Consider the following 24,220-nt stretch of genomic DNA (forward strand, 5'->3'; position numbering starts at 1 on the left):
AACGTGGATTCATGCCAGTCACTGCAAGAGAGTCCCAGAACCGGACCATCCACCTGCTGCACCCACACTGAATGTTTAAAACATAGGTCGGTGAAGAGGGGCAGCGTTGACCAGCACAGCTGTTGGTAAGAGTTGCTTCGGGGAATCACATAATACTCTTGTATTTCCAGATTTCCATCACACGTTTCATAAAAATCCTGATGAAAACAGTTTTGATCCTGGAACCGGCTACGAGATCGATTTGAAAACAGAAAAACGTGAAAGGTACAAGATTCATTCATTTTAGAGTGAAGGAACCAAACATCCCATAATCCATTGCAAATGATCCCTGTTTAACCACGTCCTGCATCTTGAATTGAACCTCGTTGTTCATATAGTGTTGTGATATATTGTAGTTTGTCCATAGTGTTTTATAAAGTGTTGTAACTTAGTGTAGTAACACTGAACCATCCGAACGCAGCTGATCATGATTTTCCCAGTTATGAATCTGGTCTCCTCCATGTTAACGGTTTGTAAAAGACAGAATTAACACATGTGAATGATCCTCCATGTTGTGTTCTACACAGAGTTTCAGACTGAAACTGGACCAGCAGCGTTTCCTAACTTCTCCATTCTGACTCCTACTCTCTGGAGCAGAGGAGATTTCAAACTCAATCGTAGTAATGTGATGTAGCCTGAAGATAAACGTGGAGTAAAACCTTTGAGTCTCTGTGGAGGAGACGTCTGCGTGAAGCAGTGACACATCAGAGGAAAAGGATACAGGACAAACAGCTCATCTCTTACACATCCTTTATCCACAGGTTACATTCTCTGCAGACACGAGGCTCAAGCATGTATCATTAAAGCTGCATCAATCAGGTCAGAGCTGCCTCAGTAAGAGAATCACAGACTACTTGGTGTGGTCCTGAACCCACTGACAGAGCCGGACGCAGTACTTCTGTGGACTGACGGTGGAGAAGGAGCGGCCCGGGTGTCTCAGCCTCTTCCACAAATGCTCCAGCCTCTTCTTAAAACTGTAAACCGTGAAAATGTCAATGATGCCGATGAAGTAGCGCTGTTCGGGCCCGTCGATGACGTGCAGAGGATTCTTCAGGTTGGGGAGCAAACGTCGGTTTTGGGCCCTGAAGTCCGGGAGCTCGGTGGCATCGCTGCCTGGCCCAGCAGCCTCTGGGCAGGTGTGAAGCGTGCTACTGCTCGATGCTTCTCTTGCTTGTGCAGACTTCAAACATCGTCCGTCCCACTCAGATAAAAGCAAGATGGAGTCGTCCTGCGGGACTTCGCCTGGGACGGCAGCCGCGCCCGCCTGCACCGGGCTGGAGCCGGGGTTCACAGATCTGAGGTGACGGGAGAGAAAGATGGTGATGATGGGAACGACTTCCTGTTTCTAGGGTGAAGGTGCGAACAGGTTGTTAAATACGTGCACAGTTCTCAGCATCAATCACACAACTTTCTGTTCCATTTGAAGGTTTCTCTCTGTCTGTCTGTCTCCGTCTCCCCCTCCCTCTGTCTCCGTCTCCCCCTCTGTCTGTCTCCGTCTCCCCCTCTGTCTGTCTCCCCCTCTGTCTGTCTCCCTCTGTCTGTCTCCCCTCTGTCTGTCTCCCCCTCTGTCTGTCTCCGTCTCCCCCTCCCTCTGTCTCCGTCTCCCCTCTGTCTGTCTCCCCCTCTGTCTGTCTGTCTCCCCTCCCTCTGTCTCCGTCTCCCCTCTGTCTGTCTCCCCTCCTCTGTCTCCGTCTCCCCCTCTGTCTGTCTCCCCCTCCCCTGTCTGTCTGTCTCCCTCCCCTCTGTCTGTCTCCCCTCCTCTGTCTGTCTCCCCTCTGTCTGTCTCCCCCTCCCCCTCTGTCTGTCTGTCTCCCCCTCTGTCTGTCTCCCCCTCCCTCTGTCTCCGTCTCTCCCCCTCTGTCTGTCTCCCCCTCCCCCTCTGTCTGTCTGTCTCCCCTCTGTCTGTCTCCCCTCCCTCTCCCCCCCCTCTCTCCCTCTGTCTGTCCCCTCTGTCTCCTCTCTGTCTGTCTCCCTCCCTCTCCCCCTGTCTGTCTGTCTGTCTCTCTCTCCCTCTCCCCCTCTCACTTCTTGGTTCTCACGATGAGCGTGGCGAAGGAGAGACTCTGGTGGCGCTCGTCGTTCTGTAAGGGCTGATGGGCCAGGAGGAGGCTGTAGTCCAACACGTTGAGCCGCCGCAGGAAGTGTGTGTCGACCTCCACCTGCCGCAGGAGCCATGGACGCTGCCGGTCTGCAGACACACACACACACACACTACATCTCAGAAAGCATGAGACTTGTTTGTGTCTGCACGTGGTTCCTCTCACATGGTCATTTACCAAGTGTGATGTGCTGCTCTTCGAAGTTCAGATCTTTGAGAACCACAATGATCTGGCTCCCCTCCGGTGCAGGCTCCGTCCAGCGACTCACCTCACAGCCTTTGATGTCGTACCTGGTAACACAAAACACACAACAACCCACATCCAGAGGCTGCACTGAGTCTCTGTGTTTCTAGACCCTGCAGCTACAGGAACCCACCTGGCATTGATCCGATCATCTGGATAAAACACACTTTGCATGACGATGAAGTATTTCTGCAAAGAGAAAAAGATTTACAGTTATTATTAATATTGTTGTTGCTGTTACTGTGGAAACAGATCAAATGTGACGTGCACCTTGCGTCTGTGAGGGACTTTGATCCTGTGAACACCTGGAACAAACAGAGAGACCTTTTCAGACATTCTGTTCGTTCAGCAGCAGTTATGAGTTTTCAAATGAAAACTCAGTCTTGTGGATGAAGATAAAACAGAAACTCACAAATTGATGCATCAGCATCAACAATATATCAAACATTTGTACTTTTTCAGCTGAGTGGGACGACACAGTCAGATTCACTTCATCAGACTCAGGGACCAGAGGAGTTACTCATTACTCATGATTTTAGGGTTAGGGTTCTACATTTAGTTTGGATGGTTAGAGTCAGGGGCTAGGGAATGTGTTTCGCCAGTGAGTGTCCTCACTAAGATAGAAGTACAAATGTGTGTGTGTGTGTGTACCTAGGAACTTGACCAGCAGGGAATGGGGGTACCTCCTCAGATGTTCCATGTAGATCTTCAGGTTGGACAGAAGGAATTTGATTTCCCTTTTGTTCTGGGTCTTCAAAAAGAAGCGTTTATCATTTCTAGAAGTTCAGAAGCACAGAGTGAATAGATCTCTGTCCCATCACCATGACAACACCCTCCAAAACAAAGTTATTCTTCAGATCTTCTGAGGTCTACCACACAGCAGACTGGCAGCTCTATTTTAAAATTCCTGTCTGTCGAAGGAACATCTGAGAACCAGATTCTTTATGAGTCAGTCTGGATAAGTACCTGAGATGCAGAAAGTAGTGGTGACCTTTAAAGTTTAGACTCTGATTCACTACATGAGGCGTCTCCTACATGAGGCGTCTCCTACATGAGGCGTCTCCTACATGAGGCGTCTCCTACATGAGGCGTCCTACATGAGACATGAGGCGTGTTCTACATGAGGCGTGTCCTACATGAGACATGAGGCGTGTTCTACATGAGGCGTGTCCTACATGAAGCGTCTCCTACATGAAGCGTGTCCTACATGAGGTGTGTCCTACCTGAGGTGTGTCCTACATGAGGCGTGTCCTACATGAGGCGTGTCCTACATGAAGCGTGTCCTACATGAGGCGTGTCCATCCATGAGTGTGTCCTCATGGCGTGTTCTACATGAGGCGTGTCCTACATGAGGCGTGTCTTACATGAGGCGTGTCTTACATGGCGTGTCCTACATGAGGCGTGTCTTACATGAGGCGTGTCCTACATGAGGTGTGTCCTACCTGAGGCGTGTCCTACATGAGGCGTGTCCTACATGAGGCGTGTCTTACATGAGGCGTGTCCTACATGAAGCGTGTCCTACATGAGACATGAGGCGTGTTCTACATGAGGCGTGTCCTACATGAGACATGAGGCGTGTTCTACATGAGGCATGTCCTACATGAAGCGTGTCCTACATGAGGCGTGTCCTACATGAGGCATGTCCTACATGAGACATGAGGCGTGTTCTATATGAGGCATGTCCTACATGAAGCGTGTCCTACATGAGGCGTGTCCTACATGAGGCGTGTCCTACATGAAGCGTGTCCTACATGAGGCGTGTCCTACATGAAGCGTGTCCTACATGAGGCGTGTCCTACCTGAGGCGTGTCCTACATGAGGCGTGTCCTACATGAGGCGTGTCCTACATGAGGCGTGTCCTACATGAGGCGTGGCCTACATGAGGCGTGTCCTACATGAGGCGTGTCCTACATGAGCCGTGTCCCGGCTACATGAGGCGTGTCCTACATGAGGCGTGTCCTACATGAGGCGTGTTCTACATGAGGCGTGTTCTACATGAGGCGTGTCCTACATGAGGCGTGTCCTACATGAGGCGTGTCCTACATGAGGCGTGTCCTACATGAGGCGTGTCCTACATGAGGCGTGTCCTACATGAGGCGTGTCCTACATGAGGCGTGTCCTACATGAGGCATGTCCTACATGAAGCGTGTCCTACATGAGGCGTGTCCTACATGAAGCGTGGCCTACATGAGGCGTGTCCTACATGAGGCGTGTCCTACATGAGCCGTGTCCTACATGAGGCGTGTTCTACATGAGGCGTGTCCTACATGAGGCGTGTCCTACATGAGGCGTGTCCTACATGAGGCGTGTCCTACATGAGGCGTGTCCTACATGAAGCGTGTCCTACATGAGGCGTGTCCTACATGAGGCATGTCCTACATGAAGCGTGTCCTACATGAGGCGTGTCCTACATGAAGGCGTGTGGCCTACATGAGGCGTGTCCTACCTGAGGCGTGTCCTACATGAGGCGTGTCCTACATGAGGCGTGTCCTACATGAGGCGTGTCCTACATGAGGCGTGTCCTACATGAGGCGTGTCCTACATGAGGCGTGTTCTACATGAGGCGTGTCCTACATGAGGCGTGTCCTACATGAGACTTGAAAATGTAACATCATCAACAACTTCATTGGTTAACATCATTCCTGATAATGATGTTAACCAATGAAAAGCTCCTTTAGAACACAAGGTTTGTTAGAAATGAGCGCCATCTTGTGGTGGAAATAGAAAGAACATTGTTGATAAAATGTCAGCATCACGTCGTCCATCTTTATTTACAGTCAGACTCAGATACATCATTTGATTCTATAGAAAGTTGCAGGAGGCTCGTTCACAGGTTGGAATAAACCTGAATCTTCTGTGTGTGTGTGTGTGTGTGTGTGTGTGTGTGTGTGTGTGTGTGTGTGCACGGTGGCTCACGTGAGGAAGAAGTCGGCCTTGCTCTTGGAGTTACTGATGAACTGCAGGTAGCAGCTGTCAGAGCAGAGCGACTGCTCGTACTCCTGCTCCGTCATCCCCAACGAGCCACGCAGGCTGGAAAACACCGGGCCGGCAAACGTCTGCATGGTGAAGTCCTGCACACGCACACACGCACACAGCTGAATATCCAGGTGGAATCATTACACACAGTCTTAGCTCTAGTTACAGACACATGAACTCACCTTGTGAATCTGAGAAACCTCTGATCTGAAATCATCGTCTGACACCTCAGTCTGCAGAGGACGACGCACAGACAGACAAATGGATATTTTACAACACAGTGACACATGTAAACAACACAAAGCAGCTGTATGTTCTGAGTGCAGCGTGTGCGTGTGCGGACAGTCATGCAGAGTCAGCAGACTGTTGAACTGGATCATTGTGAAGCAGCAGCAGGACGATCGATGGCTCCTGCTCAGCTCTGGAGTCTGAACGATGTCACTCAACTGACCTTTGACCTGTGACCACACACATCTAATCCATGAGGTGAACGTGTGTTGCCAATCTGAAAGAATTCTCTTGAGGTGTTTTTAAGATCATGAGGTAAGAGAGGAGTTTGGTGAGGTCACAGTGACCTTTGACCTTTTAACACCAAAATCAAATCAGCTCATCCTTAAATCCAACGTTTGTACCAATTTTGAAGAAATTCTCTCGAGAGGTTCCTGAGACATCGTGTTCACAACAACATTTACGATGTTATGTTAGGAATGACATCATCTTGACGTCACAATAAAATGACGACATACAGCGAAGTAATGTTAACTTTTGCAATAAGAATTATTTTATATTAAATGATCAGTTTTTAAGCTTCACAAATGTCACATTTAAGATGTTTTCAATATGTGAAGCAGGAGCAGCAGGTTGTCGGGTCCGACTCTTCACAACAACAGGAACACGTCAGGTACATGTCAGGAACATGTGAGGAACATGTCAGGAACATGTCAGGAACATGTGAGGAACATGTCAGGAACATGTCAGGAACATGTCAGGTACATGTGAGGAATGTGTCAGGAACATGTCAGGAACATGTGAGGAACACGTCAGGAACACGTCAGGTACATGTCAGGAACATGTGAGGAACACGTCAGGTACATGTGAGGAACATGTCAGGAACATGTCAGGAACATGTGAGGAACACGTCAGGAACACGTCAGGTACATGTGAGGAACATGTCAGGAACATGTGAGGAACACGTCAGGAACACGTCAGGTACATGTGAGGAACATGTGAGGAACATGTGAGGTACATGTCAGGTACATGTGAGGAACATGTCAGGAACATGTGAGGAACACGTCAGCAACATGTCAGGAACATGTGAGGAACACGTCAGGAACACGTCAGGTACATGTCAGGAACATGTGAGGAACATGTGAGGAATGTGGGTACATGTCAGGTACATGTGAGGAACATGTCAGGAACATGTGAGGAACACATCAGCAACATGTCAGGAACATGTGAGGAACACGTCAGGAACACGTCAGGAACATGTCAGGAACATGTGAGGAACACATCAGGAACACGTCAGGAACATGTCAGGAACACGTGAGGAACACATCAGGAACACGCCAGGAACACGTCAGGAACACATCAGGAACATGTCTGTGGTTCAGTTCGTGTCTGAAAACAGTTTCATGTGACGACTGAAGCTGAATCTTTTGACCTTCACCACTTCACATTAGATGAGTTGTGATGATAATCGAACACAGAAACTTTCTGATTCACACGTCAACATAGAAGCTGTTTGTATTTCCCTGTCTTTGAACAAACTGTGATAATCCTGTCATCATGACTGATGTGTAGGTGAATGCTGACGCTCACTCACTGTGGCTGCACTGTTGCTGGTGTTTTGAATGGCGGCCGACAGCCCCTCCTTCATCATGCAGGTCAGGCTGTAGAACTCGTGCTGCTGATCGATCTCAAAAAGGCCCAGAAGTTTCCACTGCTGCCTCAGACCCCCCCACCTCCTCCTCTTCACCGAGTGCTGGTGGCGTCCGGTCCCTGGGCTTCCTGCTGCCGACATCTCCATCTGCACTGAAACACAACATGTACCGAGCGGGTTCAAATCAGAGTGAGAGCGAGGAGGCCAGAGAGGCCAGCGACAAACACAACGACAAAAGACAGCTGACGATGGGCTGAGTCTTTGACAGGGTAACCATGGAGACCAACACAAAGGGACAGGGCCGGCCCTGGTAATGTTGGAGCCCTAGGCCAGATTTCAGATTGGCGCCCCCCCACAAACACACACGCACACACAAATGCAAATTCCCACCTTCACTCCAGAGGTTACATTCATTAGTAAATAATTAATAAATAAAAAATATACAAAGACTCTGAAATCTGCTGTACTGACAGCTGATAGCTATTCATGTCGACAAAAATAAACATTAATGATGTGCAATTCTCGTGTTCACACAGGAAGCGCATGGCCGGTTGGGGGTGTCTCCAGGGCGTCTCCGGATGAAGGATGACACGTTACTGCATTGGTTAACATTGCATGTATCACGTCATGATAAATCGGCCTCTTCTGGCGCCGTCTCGGCATTTTGCCCCTGCAAAGGAATAACAGCCTCATGGTTGTGCTGTGGTTGATGGTGTAATGGTCGTCATCCAAACACCACATCCCTTCATTTAAAGTGTTGCACTGAGTTCACGTGTTTGAATTATAGGAGAGGGAGAATAAAACAGTAAATAAACATAGAAAAGATGTTTTACACTGTGTGAGAGATGGAACAAGTAAATGAACTAAACACAGTTTCCTCTTTTAAATACACATTCTTATAAAATGCTTTCAACAGATGTTTTATTCACTGCCTCTTCTTTTCAAAATGCAAATTGTAATTGAATTTTGAATTTTCTGTTTCTGTCTGAAAGCAGGTTTTTGAAAGGTGTAATGTATAAAATGTTAATTAGCACTAACTGATTTCATGGATTTCATGGATCTTGATATTTACTGATATTTCTCAGTGTGTGATGTGGTGCAGACTGGTTGCAGCGGTCGGGCCTTGGTGGAGACATGAACTGATTTCTAGTCTCTAGTTAATTCTCCCCTTTGTGCATCATTAGGATTAGTTAGTGTCACAGTAACTAACATGGACTCAACATTCAGGAGATCACATCATGACGTCTGATCCAGACATCAGATTAATATCTGAATATGTGTGTCTATGTGAACGTGGTTATTGAATGGTTCTGCATTGATGTCATATAATCTTAAGTGTTTCCTGTAACTGCAAAATAAATCCAGGTTCAGGGTTATTATGATGAAATGTGTTTCTGCTGTGGTTCCTCAGCAGCGACGGAGCCGACCAGACACCGTCACTGGTTCAGCAGCACTTACGTTTCATTGACCCTCAGTGTAGATCTGTGCTGAGGGCTGGTTCCATGGCAACCAGCAGCTCCTGAGCAGCATCAGCACCAAACAAAAGCTTCCTGTCGGATCACAAGCGCACGTGATGCGTCTGAGGAGCGAGCGCATCACGTGTATAGGAAGACTTCCACAAACTGATTTAAAGGTGCAGTGTATCGCATTCAGGACGATTTATCTGCAGAAATGGAATAAAATATTCACAATGATGTTTTCAATGGTTTTAAATAATCATCTGAATCAAGTACTATTTTATGATTTATATAATCGATTTATATAATATGTTTTTAGCCCCGGACATCAGTCAGATTCTTTTCTCGAACACAGACTTTAAATAAAGAAGGACGACATGACAGCTCTCAAAAGTGAAGCCAGATCGTCTCAATCGCCCCCTGGTGGCTGGCTGCAGTGTAGTTCATAGACTCTGCCTCCTCCATGTTAGCAGACGGGACATGGACCAAACTAGGTTTTATTGAGTTATTTAATGATATACAAATGGGTTTAGACAACATGATTGACAGCTGAGGCTGACTGATTGGTCGAGCACGTGAATAATAACAATAATATTAAAACAGTTTGTTTATAAACAAAACATATCAAGAAAGGAAAAGATGTTAAAACAATAAAATGTACTTAAAGAAAGTGAAAGAAACATTAAGATACAATCAAATAAATGTTATAGTTTTGAGCATTTTTTGTGCAGAAGGCGCTAGAAGTCAGAGTTGGGGGTGTTAACATTAAGTCTGTATAAAACCTATTCCTAGTATTTTTAACAATTTTTATTTTTAACTATGAGTTTGGTCACATCCTCTGATGATTATCAAACATCCCGATGTATCAGGATACTAAGAAAACCCCCTGAGTCATAGAAGCATGATTTCTTAAAGGATGAATTACTCTGAGGTTCAGTGTCGCAGCAGAATAAGAACAGAACTTGAAGAAAGCCAATAAAACATGAATCAGCAGAACTCATGTTGTATCACAAGAGATTTACTCACCTCATGGATGCAGAGCAGATCTGTGGGACTGCAGGGCGTGTACGAGTGTGAGTGAGTGTGAGTGTGTGTGAGTGTGAGTGTGTGTGTGAGTGTGTGTGTGGGTGTGTGAGTGAGTGGGTGTGTGAGTGGGTGAGGAAGTGTGTGGGAGTGCGAGTGCAAGTGTGTGTGTGTGAGTGGGTGAGTGGAAGTGTGTGTGAGTGCAAGTGTGTGTGTGTGAGTGCGAGAGTGCGTGTGTGTGGTCACACATTCACTTCCCCCGACTGGCCACAGCAGCATCACATTTAACCAGAGTCAAACAGACCATAAAGCACCGGATGTGTTGGGGGGTGGATACCAGTGATTGACAGCTAGTACCGTCCACTGGGTGCAGGTGGCAGGTATGGGTGGGCGTGTCCTCGAGCTCTCACTCAGGCTCCACCCCCCTCCTCCAAATATGGTTACTTCTGGTTTCAAAAAACCAAGATGGCGCTGAACAAGATGTTTAAACTGAGGCTTCAGATCCACAGCTCACAAACCGACGGGCGACGTCACGGTGGGTCGGCGGGTCAGTGTTCAATAAACACAACACGGAGTCCAGCACCAACATTTTATTGAGAACTTTCCAGTCTTCACGTTTACGGACAATAAAATCGGACTCCTTTACAATATGTCCCAGTATTTACACAGTTAGGAGCCGTGCTGCTTTCAAGCTGGTATCTTTACATTCCTTATTGCATCTTTAAGAAATAAGAAGTCTCACTTGAACCAGCAGGGGGCAGCATCAACGACTAAGCTGGCTTCAAAAGACAGAAGCTGATCCCGACTCATCACCTCTAAAGTGAAAATATAAAATAAATCTCTCTCTAACAAATCTAACTTTGTGAGCATCAACGTCGTCCTTCAGGTTAGTCCACTTTCTTTGGTTTTCGATTTTTCCACATGATCAGTGCAATGAAGGCTCCTGTGGAGACAAGTATTGACTTTAACAAATGAAAGACACACGTTCTCATACTGCATGTAGAGAATAAAGAGGTGCTGTCCAAAGGTAATGAGACGTGTGTAATCAGTGTGTTTGACTCACCGATACAGAGGAGCAGTATCACAGCTGCGATCCCCGGCAGAATGACCGAATACTCCCGAGGAAGAAAATACTTCTGCAAAACATGATCACTGTCCACAAAAGGCTGGAAAAGGAGAAAAGATCACATCATACATTTCATTTAAAAACTTTTCTCAAAAATGTCCGTAAAGGGCAGAGTCCTTCTTATATGCAGCCGGTTGCTTAAAGGTCATAGGACACACGTGAACAGTTTGAGTTTCCAGTGAGGAACAGAGACGTGCTACCAGGTTCTGGACGAACACCAGACATGGATCCTTGGTTTAACCTCCACCTTCTTCACCCTTACAGCTTCATGATCCTCAACTTAGAAGGTGACTACATAAACTTGTGGTGAACACTTTTTGCAGTGCGTGGTTGGTTCACACCTTTTCTCTGGTTTTCTTCTGGATTCATTTGAATGTTTTTTTATTATCTGTTTTTAAAAGTATGTTTTCTCTGCTTCTCTCTCGCTCACTGGATTTCACCAACAGTTTCCTGACACTGTCGGCATCACGCTGCTTTGTCATTGGTTGAGGGAGGAAGTCAGAGCGCTTGTTTTGATGCAGCTGATCTTCCTGATTAAAATGCCCCAGAATCATAAATTAGAGGATTAGATTAAATGAGCTCACACAAAGATGTGAATCGAGATTGAGATTTTTACACTCACAACTAAAAACCCCTGGAAAGTTTTCATAAAAACTAATGAAACGTTTACACACACACACCTGAACAGCTGGAATTCTAACACTGTGTTTGATTTCCGTTGGGCAGAAAGACTAACTTCAGTTTCAGACCGAAGACGTTTCCTCACACTCAAAAGCCCCAAAGCCTACGTGTCGCTGTGCACGAGTCACAACGCGCCTGTTTGCACGAGTTGTGTCTGGCTGAGGCACAAAGACTGAATTTAGACATGACTCAAACTTAAAGCGACGTTATGAATCAAAGTGTTCAAACACAGCAGAGGGTTGAGAACATGGGTTCAGTCCGGAGTCCGACCGCCCAGCTGCTGACAGGAGACGTACCAGGACCACGACCCAGACGGAGTAGTAGGTGAACAGGAGGAGGCTGAAGACCACCAGGCTGGAGCCCACAGCCTGGTCCACTCCTGTAGCCTGGAACACAGAGGGGGGGGGGGGTTATTCAGGGAGAAACTGAAACTCAAAACTGTTAAATACACTTTCAATCTTTTATTCACAAACATCAAGTCCGAGCTGAGCTCCACTGAAGACAGGGACATGGGACCAGACCCCCTCAAAGCAAAGTGAATGAAACTCTTCACAGATGTTGATCTAAACTCCATCAGCTGCTCTGAGGCTCACTTGTTATTTGTACGTTTGTAAATCAGAAATAAACTGAATTAAAAACTTCTTATAATCGATGCAACTCGAAAAGAATCTTAATAAATGAACATGAGTCTCTGACGTGTGGAGGATTAGATGTTAGCTTGGTGCTAGCTTGGTGTTAGCTTGGTGCTAGCTTGGTGCTAGCTTGCTGTTAGCTTCATTATCGGGTAAAAGCCTGTGCATTTCTTCAGTTTTTCAGTTTGTTAAAGTGTCGCACGCTGAGTTTCTTCCTCCTCGTCACGTGTTCTCGCTTTATCTTTAGTTCATTCGTCGTTAATCGATCTTTTATTTTTCTTTCTCACCATGTCTGACGCGTTCTGTTGTCTGATGACGTCACCCACTGTTCTTCTTCGCGGATTGTAGTCAGCGCCAGCAGCGGGTCTCTGCTGCCTCCTGCTGGTCACACCACAGACTGTCACTGTGAGTTCATGTTTTTATAAACTTTATAACTTTATAAAACTTCAGAAACACTAAACGATGACATGACGTCACAGTAAAAACCTGCAGGGAACTGGTTAAATATATAATAACAAAAGCACTAAGATCAGTGTTATTATGTGATTTAACTATTATCATATTATAACTTTTAGTTGTTAATGTTTCATTTTAATTAAAAATACTTAAATAATATACTATTTTCATTATTATTGATGTATTAACATTATTTTAGTGACATTTGTTACAGGCGGCTGTGGCTCAGGGGGAGCAGAGGGTTGTGCACTAACCGGTTGGTGGTTCGATCCCCACCAACAGGAATGATAGTGTAGTAATGATGTGATGGAGGAGGCATAAAGGAGAAGTATCATAGAAGTACTGTGTAACCTGTACTGCTCCTGGAGGTAACAGATAAACTATGTACCTGCATTTTAAAGAGAGTTTCCTGATAATTCAAACATTTGGAATTCAAGAGTTAACAGACAGAATGTTACAACACACAGTGTTTATTTAACATTTTAATACTGTGTTTTATATGCATATATTCATTATTTTCCTCATTTGATGATTATAGCTCCAATGTCATAATTTGACTTTATTAAGTTACAACAGTTAAAATATGTTTATATTCTCTTCACCAAAACCTCCCTATAAAGTGAATTATATCAGTATCACCAGTACAAATGCAACATAATCCCATTATTATTATTCAGTTTAAGTTCATTCAATAAGAAGAGAAAAATCCCATCCACCTCATGCATGAACAAAAGTTCATGGTTGTACAATTATATCATAATATCACAGACAACGTTTGGGCGAGTGCAAAGAAAAGGAAAATTATTTCTGGAACAAATCAGTTAAAAATGATTCATCAACACAACATTTCGCTTTACTGCGTTTTCTCTGACGTCACTGTAAAATACAAGTGTTTGATTTTAGCTTAAACATAAAATCCTTTAAGAATCTTAAGACCAGCCTGCTGGACCCAAAATTATTTATATATATATATATATATATATCCAAACGGAAATGAAGCCAAAACATCACAGATACGAACGCTGCCATCTTGTGGTGACAACATAATTTGTAGTCAGACGCTGTGCAGATGTGATCAAGCAGTGGAAATCTCACCACCAGGGGGTGATAAAGATGCTGTGGCTTCACTTTCAGGAGCCTTCATGTTGTCCATCTTTATTTATATTATATTCCATGCGCTCGACCAATCCTGAGTCAGGCTCAGCTGTCAATCATGACATCTCAGCCCGTTTATGTATCATCAAATAACTAAGTAAAACTGAGGAGTGCAGCCTGGCTGAGAGAAGCCTGTACTGCAGCCAGCCACCAGGGGGCGATCAAGATGACTTGGCTTCCCTTTTGGTTCCATGTTTACTTTCTACGCTATAACCGTGACGTGATAAATATTGACTCATACACGTTTTAAAGCTTTTAACCGAAGCGTTAACAAGTTACTGCAGCTTTAACTTAAATTTCTCCTCAGCCCCTTGAAATATAAAAAAGTTTTTAATGACTAATGATTCACAAACTTATGAGTAATGAATAAACGTTCATGCAGAAATGTGGCAGGACGTTACAAATGGCCGACCATATGAACTCAGACTCTGTGTCATCACAGCAGCTCACGATAGATTCTGTCTGAGAACAAGAAGCATTGAAATGAAAAAGAATAAAGAACTTTAAAATAAAAACATGTCATGTGCCATTTGAACAAAATCTGTACCATTTCCTTTTAGTGGTTTTTAAAAAATGTGCAAAATACTATATTCATTTTCTAAACAATCATCAAATAACTTTAAAGTATGATAAAAGCTTTTGATCCAGTTCCAGGCTGATTTCCTGTCCCCAGTAAGAACCTCTCGACAGCTTCTGGTTCTGAGTCGAGAGGATCCTCCTCAACTCGTAAGAAAACACTTACACCGTAATCACCGGGAATTTGAAACATGACATCATCAACTGAAGCTGAGAAAAGGCAGAAGAGACGTTTGACGAACATGGACAAATCTGAACCTGATGTTCACATAAAGATCAACCAGATGTGGACACTGGGAGTCATGGAGTTGATAAGGACCCTGAACGCATCATTTCATGTCAGTGTTGCACTACACTTCTCACAGTCGGGTGGTTTTTTAAGGGATTTGTTCAAGTATTTGTCGAAGTTTCACTGGAAGTGTTTCAGACTCATCCTTGAATCTCTCTTCAGTCAAATGTCACAGATCTGAAACAACAAACTAAGAAACACCTCCTGTACAGTGGACGTTTAAACAGTTTGGTGCGTACGGAGATGTTTACTAAAGCTGCAGCGTGACGCACGGCCACAGACGATCAGGAGGCGTCTCAGTGAGTCTCGATGACGACCGGCTCAAAAATACCAGGAGTTCCTCTGGAAACAAACACAGACGCACATCATTTAGATGAAGGTTGATAAAAACAGACGTGCAGTGAAACTAAGAGGACGTGTAGATCGAACCTGTTGGCGAGCGACCCGCTGAGAGCTGTCGTCCCGTCTTTACTGACAAACAGCCTCAAGTTGCTGTCTGAAGGAAACAGAGTGGAACAGAAGTTAAAGTCGAGTTACAGAACAATTAGCAAAACTTCACACTCGTTACGACCTTCGTTGTTGCTGCCGTCAGAAAAGTTCTGGCTCTGGATGATTTTCTCCACAATGTCGTCAGCGTCAATGCGAGTGTCGTCCACGCAGCTGTGCTGTCGCTCCACCGTGTCCTTCTTCCTCCTGGGGGCCGACAAACAGCGGCTGAGAGACGGCTCGTGTGCAGGCGTGTGTAGGTGTGTGTAGGTGTGTGTAGGTGTGTGAGTGTGTGTAGGTGTGAGGTGTGTGGTGTGTGCAGGTGTGTGCAGGTGTGTAGGTGTGTGCAGGTGTGTGCAGGTGTGTGCAGGTGTGTGTAGGTGTGTGCAGGTGTGTGTAGGTGTGTGCAGGTGTGTGCAGGTGTGTGCAGGTGTGTGCAGGCGTGTGCAGGTGTGTGCAGGTGTGTGCAGGTGTAGGCGTGTGCAGGTGTGTGTAGGTGTGCAGGGTGTGTGGCGTGTGCGGCGTGTGGGTGTGTGCAGGTGTGCAGTGGGTGTGTGCAGGCGTGTGCAGGCGTGTGTAGGCGTGTGTGGCGTGTGCAGGCGTGTGCAGGCGTGTGCAGGCGTGCAGCGTGTGCGGTGTGGCGTGTGCGGTGTGTGGGTGTGTAGGTGTGTGTGCGTGTAGGTGTGCGTGTGAGTGGGTGCAGGTGTGTGCAGGTGTGTGTAGGTGTGGTGTGTAGGTGTGTGCAGGTGTGTGCAGGTGTGTGCAGGCGTGTGTAGGTGTGTGCAGGTGTGTGTAGGTGTGTGCAGGTGTGTGTAGGTGTGTGCAGGTGTGTGCAGGTGTGTGTAGGTGTGTGCAGGTGTGTAGGTGTGTCAGGTGTGTGCAGGTGTGTAGGTGTGTGCAGGTGTGTGTAGGTGTGTGCAGGTGTGTGCAGGTGTGTGCAGGTGTGTGCAGGTGTGTGCAGGTGTGTGTTGTGCAGGTGTGTGCAGGTGTGTGTAGGTGTGTGCAGGTGTGTGCAGGTGTGTGTAGGTGTGTGCAGGTGTGTATCTACCTGGACGATCTGTTGGACATGAACGCCGCTGCAGAGGGGGGAGGCGGCCGCTCGGGTCTGGTGGGCGTCGCTAGCCTCTGAGGCTCAGTGGGGCTGGAGGGAGGAGGCGGGGCCGAGTGGGCGGGTCCGCAGGAAGCGCTGCTGCTGGACGAAGCGTTTCTATGGTGACTGAGGTCCGTCAGGCTGGAGCAGCGAGAGTGACCTGTGCTGTAACCTGGAGGAGAGGGAAAGAGACGGTGACTCCCTGTCTTCTTCAAACACCGCCAGCCACTGAGCTCAGTCCGAACATCTGGCCACAGTTTTCGTTTCTTCACAGACAATCGAACATCTGGACATAGTTTTATTTTCCTGTTAATTCTGTCTATCAGAGTTAAAGATCAGCTTCTGTTTCTCTCTGCTGCACTGGGACGTCACCGTCAGGATTCAGCTTCATGTGAACACAACATATCTGACATAAAATACCTTTCACTGAATAACAACCAGTAAAATGTTGTGTTTCTGTTTTCCTAAACCCAGGGACTTCTGGGTTACGACAGCAGGGGGCGCAGTCTCGGGATTGAGGCCTAGGGCTGCATTCGGAAAGTCCAAATAATCGGTTCCTTGACCTCAATGGAATACGTCACAAGGTGTAGGAGGTAATCTGAGTCCACTCCGTCTCACCCCACATTAGTCCTCCCGATGTTTTTAGGTCTCCGGGAAAATGATGTCAGGGCTCAGGTCGTTCTCACAGAACATCTCTCCGCTCTCAGCAAGAGGAGGAAGAGGAAGAGGAAGAGGAAGAGGAAGAGGAAGAAGAAGAGGAAGAGGAAGAGAAGAAGAAGAAGAAGAAGAGGAAGAAGAAGAGGAAGAAGAAGAAGAGCTCTGACCTGATATCTTGCTGTGCTGACTGGCGTAGCTGGAGCTGCGGAAATGACCAGAGTGAAAGACGTCATCTGGATTCCCCCCCTCTTCAGGCAGCCCTGCACACACACACACACACACACACACACACACACACACACACACACACACACACACACACACACACACACACACACACACACACACACACACAGAGTTCTGTCCTGATCCATGTGTCTCCTTTCCACCACGATTCAGTAAATCTGAGCAGTAGCATAATCCGTCTGAAAAACAAACCCTCGTACCTGAGCTACGTACTGACGCCTGTCGTGGTTTGAAGGTGCGAGATCCCTCCAGGATGCCCCCTGGTGGCTGCACCGTGGCATCAGTGCTCTCTCCCTTGCGGTCCAGCTGCAGGGTCGGGTCCTCGTCCCCGGTGGAGACAGACTTGGCCGTGCTGGGAGGCCTGGAGGCGACAACAGGAAAATACAATGTTCAAAACATAAAGACAATGTTTGAGGTTATGAGGTTAAAGTTTCAGTTTAAAGTCAAACAGACAAAACATCACGACATCAGTGAGTTACACTGTTGTTGTGTGTTTGAGTTACATCCACACTGATACGTTTTACTTTATAACTCATTGCCGTTGTCGTGGTTACGCCTGGCGTCCACACTCCTCCGGTGTTTTCCAGCTTCCAAATCAGAGACTTGTGTAAACTGGTCTCGTTTTAGTTTGAAAACGATGATGCAGACTTTCTCTTCTGATTGGTTCAGCGTGAACGTAGCATCAGTGTCAGACTCACGTTTTAAAGCAGGGATCCCCGGACAGAAGACTCATCCCGATTGTTACCTAAGGATAAAACACAGATGTGTTACTAACCTCAGTGCCGATCTGTGTGTGTGTGTGTGTGTGTGTGTGTGTGTGTGTGTGTGTGTGTGTGTACCTTGAGGATGGAGTTGTCCTGTCGGGTGTGTTTGGTGTCGTAACCCTCCAGGATGCAGCAGCGGACTGTGGAGCCTGATCCAGCGAATTCTGCCATGTTGAGATCAGCGAAACCGAGCTGGAGACAAACAAACGCACACGAGACAGAAAACAAGACCAATCAGGAGTCAGTGTCAGCTGTCAATCATCACGTCTCATGTTTTTATATCATTAAATAACTGATTCAAACCAAACTGATCAGAAACTTGAACAAACATCAGAGAGATAAGAACGAGCTGAAATGACAGAAACATCTTTACAAACATTTATTTAACGTCTACTTTGATTGTTTAGTTTGGTCCATGTCCCATCTGCTAACATGGAGGAGGTCTATGACTCACACACACACACACAGTGACTGTGCCTCCATTACAAATCCCTGTGATGACGACGTGGTCGGTGTTTACTCGTCTTTCACCTTCTCTGACTCAGTAAACTCGTCGTTCAGCCCGATGTTCTAAACTTGATCAGGGTTAAAGTTTCACGTGGTCTGTGTGAGAAGCTGCTGACTCACCTTCGAAAAGGCCTTTCCTCCTTTCAGCTCCTGGAAAACAGAGTAAAGCTGTCAGAGCTGCAGGACCCAGACCGGCCAGGAGAGGGGGCTGCTGGGAGTTGGAGTTTACCTTGCGTACAGAGACTCTGCAGACGCAGGGGTCCAACACTCCGGTGATGGGGTTGGCGCTCATCTTACACACAAACGAGAACTTCTTTCTCCATCGAACACAGTTCTGCTGCACCTCCTCCCTGTGCACGCACACACACACACACACACACACGCACACACACACACACAGTTTAAATCTTTGTCCTGCAGCTTAAACATATGAAAGTAGCACATGACTCATTCCTCCTCCAACACGACCGTAGAATCAATCACCTCCTCACACACACTCATCAACATCAGACCCATAAACACGTCTGATTCTTTTCATCGAGGTTCATGAATTATTCTGAGAAAAAACTACCGATCTCACATTTGTTCTGAGCAAATATCTCATTTAAATGTGATTGTTTACAGTGAGATTGGAACATATATACACTCTGTGGTCCCTGCCCTCTCGCAGCCGAGGGTCCAGATGATCTCATCCTGGGATGTGACACATGGGCCCGGGCCGTCAGCTCAGGGGTTTCCCATCGACGCTGCACACTGAAAACACAGCGGCTGAAGATCTGGATCCAGATTATTTGTATCTGATGACAGAGATCAGCAGCTTTACATGAACCAGCCGATGCAGCAGAGTGAAACTCCAGGAGAAGCTCCAGGTGGATTTACTGAGTGACGTATACAGTTGATTCATCTTCTCTAAATACGATAAAACCTCAAACAAACATGAAAATCTCTAAGTGAAATGAAGGAGAATGAAGAAACAAGCACTAGAAAATGTTAACACACTGAATGATGTCACTGATGAGTAACTAACACGTGGTGTCAGAGGAGGAGGAGGAGGAGGAGGAGGAGGAGGCCTGCAGGTTCAAACAAATCCAACAACCACACAACTACACACTGAGTTCCAGGAGTGTGAGGTGGCCTGAAGCTGAGGAGCGACGGAGAGCTCCGGCTTCAGCACCAGAAAACAGAGAGAGAGGGAAACTTCGTGTGAGGAACGTGGACGTGACGTGGGTTCGATCCTCCTTCGGTCCACAAACAGACTTTTCACATGAAACTAATGAAGAGGAGCAAAGGTGAACGTTTCCTGCAGAGAGCAGTCGGGGGGGTTTTCTCACGCAGGTCATCAGAGTGTCGGGCCTGTCGTGACTTGGCTGATGTTGAAAAACTCAGACATTATCTGTTCAGCTCCTGTCAGAGGAAACATCAGCAGATCTCTGGGAACAGAACGTCCCTCGACAGCAGGAGAATCTCACAGCCTGTGAACATCAGAACCATTTCGTTTCTAATGTTTGGACAATTAGGAAAAAATCTAGAAAACATTGAACAAACTAGAATCATCTCGTCCAAGTGGTTCGTCTCACTTCACTAGTTCATTTGCAGTTTACATCCATGTTTGTCCAGACTCATCATGTATCATATATTGTATGTCAAGCAATTTAACTGGTCAAAATCTGAATCTAAAGACTGACGTTGAGATATGATGTTCATGATGTCACAGTGACCTTTGACCACCAAATTCTAATCAGTTCATCCATGAGTCTAAGTGAACGTTTGAACCAAATTTGAAAGAAATCTCTTGAGGCGTTCTTGAGAATCCATGTTCACAAGGTAAAAAACACATGCTGACCTTTGACCTCCCATATTAATGGTTCTTAACACTGATTGGTGCACCGAGATGAGTGACATCGCAGTTTAACAGCCAAGCCCCGCCCGATTCAAACCGGTGAGAAAAGAAATGACGACAGAGGAAAGAAGAAAAACTTTGACGGCTGATTAAGAAAAAAGGTTTTCAACCAATAAAAGCTTATTAAAAATAAACGAGTGCAGATTTGACTGTTTAAATTTAAACCCGAACTCCTTCACGTCTCTGTTCAAATCTCCGATGTTCTTAAAGATCATGAATCTGCTGCGTCGGCTCTTAACTCTTCTTCTTCTCTGCAGATTTAAAGTAGTGAGACAGAAAAGGACTTTCGGGACTTGACTTTGTTTTCACGCAGCGATAAGTCGCACATTAACGCTATCGGAGGAATGTTTCTTATCTCGAGGGCGACCTGACGTTTGCAGATGTGAAAACAAACCCGGAGGCGGCAGCGGCCTGAGGAAACGGCCCGACAGGTTCTGCCACTTCTTCTCTCCCAGCCCAACCCACCTGCTCCACAAACACACCATTGTGCCACAGGTACACACAAGAAACACATTCTTCCTCCAAGGGAGCGTCCACAAAGGGTCAGAGACCGACTCGGTGACCGGAACACGCCTTTTAGCTTCACCCCCTCAGAACCAAAACCTCCAACAACTGTCAATCAAGACTCAGAGCTGAGCCGACAACAATAATAATAATGTTTTCATGCTCCAATGCTCAGAACCTCTTTCTTCAGACTGTCCATCGCTGCAGCTCCTCTCTTCAGCCTCTGTCTCAAACTGTTTTACATCCTGTCTCTTTAAGACCCTCCTCCTGATAAAGACCTGCTCTGATTGGTCGGCTGGTTCACTATGTTGTGATTGGTCAACAGGAAACATCTGCTCTCTCTTCACCTGGGTCACGTTCAAATCTCTCGTACACTTTGTTGTTAACGAAATGTTTCCTCTAAACGTGTTTGTTTCCTCTGGTTCGGTGGGTGTGTCAGAGGTGTTGTCCAATGAGCAGCGACGTGTATATAAACCCCGCCTTGTTAAAGAGACAGTGACACAGTGGATTGCAGATGCAGCAGCTGCTGTTCCAGATAAACTGAGGATCACACCAGAGGAAAGAAAACACATCATGTCTCTACAACAATAATGATCAGCAGAGTAGGAGGAGCCTGTTTGAACATAAACAATAAGAGCCAATAACAGGAGCTGAATTCCGCTTCCTGCCGGTGACATCACAAGACAAGAGTGTGACACGTTGACCTTTGTTCCTCATTATGTGAACATCAGTGATGGTTCAGGTTTGACTTTGGTGTCTCAGGATGTTTGTGATTGGAGCCGGAGGCAGCGGAGGTTTGTAACAGTGACGGAAACTCTCAGGTTCAACTCCTGCAGGAAGTTCGACCCTGGAACTAAAACTAAGACATCAACGTGCTGATACCTCATGACTGACAGCTGAGACTGGCTCCTGATTGGTTGAGCACTTGTATAATCAGGACTCCACCATCACGGCTGCACAGACTCGAACACGCCTCAATATGTATCCTGTTTTCAGACATGAACTTTGGAGGATGTCCATAGTTAGTTTTTCACACATGATGGAGGCAGCAGGAGGTTCTGCAGGGTTCAGGTGAGGCTCAGGTGAGGCTCAGGTGAGGGGCGGAGCCACAGGCAGGAGGTAACATATTCATTCTGCTGTGGAGATCACGTGTTTCTGTTTATATCACATTATCACACAAAACCTCACTGGACGTCTTCATCCTGAGATATTTGTTCTCTTGTGGTTTTTCACGTTGCGTCGGTCGCGTGTTGAGACGTCAACACACAGAAAGTTTCTCCTGAGTTCATCAGCTGCTCTGGACGCTCTCTGAGAGTGGGGGGTTGCCAGTTTGAATCCTGGCAGCAGAGTTAATTACTTTTACATACTCCCGAAGGGCGGCTGAGTCGGAGACACTTTCCCTGGAGACATGAGAGTGAAACAACACAGAGATTCAACTGCAAGACGTGCACGTTCAGACAAGTGTCACACCACTTTAACTCCAGCTTCACACCAGTTTCACACCAGCTTCATACCAGTTTAACTCCAGTGTGACACCAGTTTAACTCCAGCTTCACACCAGCTTCATACCAGTTTAACACCAGTGTGACACCAGTTTAACTCCAGCTTCACACCAGCTTCATACCAGTTTAACACCAGTGTGACACCAGTTTAACTCCAGTGTGACACCAGTGTGACACCAGTGTGACACCAGTTTAACACCAGTGTGACACCAGTACAGAACCAACAGGTGAATCCTGATCCTGAGGAAAAGATTCCTGTTGACCAGGTGAAGCTCAGGTGTTGTGTTCAGGTCGTGCAGGTAAGACGAACACACCTGGATGACAGGACGGAGAAGTCTCCTCCATCGATGAGTCGAATCTTACAGAAGAGCAGTCCGTTGACAAAGGGCACCGCAGTCAGCTGATCCAGAGAGAAGTGCACCTGGAACTTAAACTTCTTCTTCTTCACCAGAAACGTCCTGGAGCTGAGCTGCGGCAGTGAACTCATCATGTCAGAGGTGAAACCTGCAGGAGAAAATCTGATAAGAATAAAACGTACAAACTTTCCTGTTCCCTCGAACTTTATACAAACACTTCATTTTAAACACTTTTTAATTTAAACCTCTCCGGTTTCTTCTCTCTGACGTCACTTCTCTCTACGCAAACAGCTGCTGCCACGCAAACAACGTAACTCTCACAAACCTTCGTTCTTACACGTAAACTTCGTCCGGACGTCCGGTCGCTGGCCTCCTCTGACCGGGAGAACCGTGCAGCTGAGTCCCGCCACAGAGGAGCGGAGTCCCGGGTCTTCACCGCAGCTCAGCCTCGGTGCATCTTCACCCACTTTCCCCTGGACACTCAGGTTAGGAGTTTCAGCAGCGCAGTGTCCGAGCCTCTGAGCCGGTCCCTGAACGCATCACAGTTAGGGACCGTCCACAAAGTTTGAGCAGTGAAAGAAACGACGACAAGGAGCAGGGCCCACAAAGAAATATAAAAACTATAAAAACAAAACTTTGACTGTTGATGATGATAATAACGATATTTAATAACTGTTTAATGGATTTAAATAAGAAGTTTGTTGTTGTGAGTTACAGGAGACATGTTTTTCAGTGTTTGGTCTTTTACACCAACATGAAGTTAACACTGTAAATCTGTGAAATGAAAAGGTGATCGACTCCTTTCCCGTCAGTGGACGTCACAGATGCATCAGAAGCTGACGAGCGTTCACCCGCACGCCACGTTTCCCAGTTTCCACTGAAACCCTGAATCACTGATTGAGTCAGACTTGACAAGTGGAAAAGGTTTTGTGAATTTAAAAGATCTGCAAAGTTAAAAAGTCCAGAATCTGTGAAGCTCCTGAAACAGCTGATCAGTCAGAAGAAGATAAAAGACCCCGACACAGTTTTCAATTCTCAAATCCAGGTAAACAAACAGCGAACGCAGACATTTCGTACACGCGCTGGAAGCTGTTGACCAATCGCAAGAGAGTGTTCGGGCTGACCAATCAGAGCAGAGCTTAATCAGGCAGGGGTCTTAAAGAGACAGGACCAAGTGATTGGGACAGACGAAGCAGACACTCAGTTCATTAGGTCACAGGTTGTGTCGTCTCTCTGAGGGAAGCTAGTTGAGATTTTCTGGATTTTTACTGTGAAACTTTACTTAGTTAAGAAATAAAAGATACAAAGTGTGCTTTTATTTTCTAAATCTAAAGATGATTCGTCGACGCTGCCACAGATCAAACTGTTAACACGTGCTGCCCTCTGCTGGTTGTCCCTGAGGGATGCAGCCTGAGGCACTGCAGCCCGGTTGATGTTGCAAAGTGAAGAACACGAGTGACGATTATTATTCCTCAGTCAGAGGAAACATCACATGAGAAACTAAGAGTTAAATCTTCATGGATTCAAAAACATCCTATAAGTTAAACATAAACTCAGTTAATGACACGGTGTAAAAA

The 24,220-nt window shown here is 46.3% G+C and overlaps 3 protein-coding genes across 4 annotated transcripts; all 3 read right to left on the reverse strand.

Moving 5' to 3' along the window:
• Nucleotides 1-791: 791 nt before the first annotated feature.
• pip5kl1 (phosphatidylinositol-4-phosphate 5-kinase-like 1) lies at nt 792-8,876 on the reverse strand. Its single transcript, XM_035184861.2, has 10 exons — nt 8,695-8,876; nt 7,180-7,388; nt 5,540-5,590; nt 5,298-5,452; nt 3,033-3,157; nt 2,652-2,686; nt 2,515-2,570; nt 2,316-2,428; nt 2,065-2,227; nt 792-1,334 (listed from the first exon to the last, which is right to left on the reverse strand). The coding sequence occupies exons 1-10, from the start codon at nt 8,699-8,701 to the stop codon at nt 890-892; spliced, it is 1,359 nt and encodes a 452-aa protein (XP_035040752.2). The 5' UTR covers nt 8,702-8,876; the 3' UTR covers nt 792-889.
• A 1,415-nt stretch (nt 8,877-10,291) lies between these two features.
• Nucleotides 10,292-12,541, reverse strand: dpm2 (dolichyl-phosphate mannosyltransferase subunit 2, regulatory). Its single transcript, XM_035141797.2, has 4 exons — nt 12,443-12,541; nt 11,820-11,909; nt 10,780-10,882; nt 10,292-10,659 (listed from the first exon to the last, which is right to left on the reverse strand). Exons 1-4 carry the CDS (start codon nt 12,443-12,445, stop codon nt 10,604-10,606), a joined length of 252 nt encoding a protein of 83 aa, XP_034997688.1. The 5' UTR covers nt 12,446-12,541; the 3' UTR covers nt 10,292-10,603.
• A 545-nt stretch (nt 12,542-13,086) lies between these two features.
• Nucleotides 13,087-24,086, reverse strand: fam102ab (family with sequence similarity 102 member Ab). Of its 2 annotated transcripts, none has more exons than XM_035141330.2 (12): nt 22,981-24,086; nt 22,602-22,791; nt 18,611-18,731; nt 18,502-18,531; nt 17,950-18,066; nt 17,809-17,855; nt 17,311-17,471; nt 17,032-17,124; nt 16,166-16,379; nt 15,203-15,324; nt 15,061-15,127; nt 13,087-14,973 (listed from the first exon to the last, which is right to left on the reverse strand). In XM_035141330.2, the coding sequence occupies exons 2-12, from the start codon at nt 22,775-22,777 to the stop codon at nt 14,928-14,930; spliced, it is 1,194 nt and encodes a 397-aa protein (XP_034997221.2). In that variant the 5' UTR covers nt 22,778-22,791; nt 22,981-24,086; the 3' UTR covers nt 13,087-14,927. The 2 variants fall into 2 exon arrangements, with proteins under 2 accessions (XP_034997221.2, XP_047200478.1); XM_047344522.1 differs by having other exon boundaries at nt 22,969-24,086.
• Between the last annotated feature and the right edge of the window lie 134 nt (nt 24,087-24,220).

Source organism: Hippoglossus stenolepis, chromosome 18, assembly GCF_022539355.2.
Source record: "Hippoglossus stenolepis isolate QCI-W04-F060 chromosome 18, HSTE1.2, whole genome shotgun sequence".
In the NCBI taxonomy this organism is placed as follows: Eukaryota; Metazoa; Chordata; class Actinopteri; order Pleuronectiformes; family Pleuronectidae; genus Hippoglossus; species Hippoglossus stenolepis.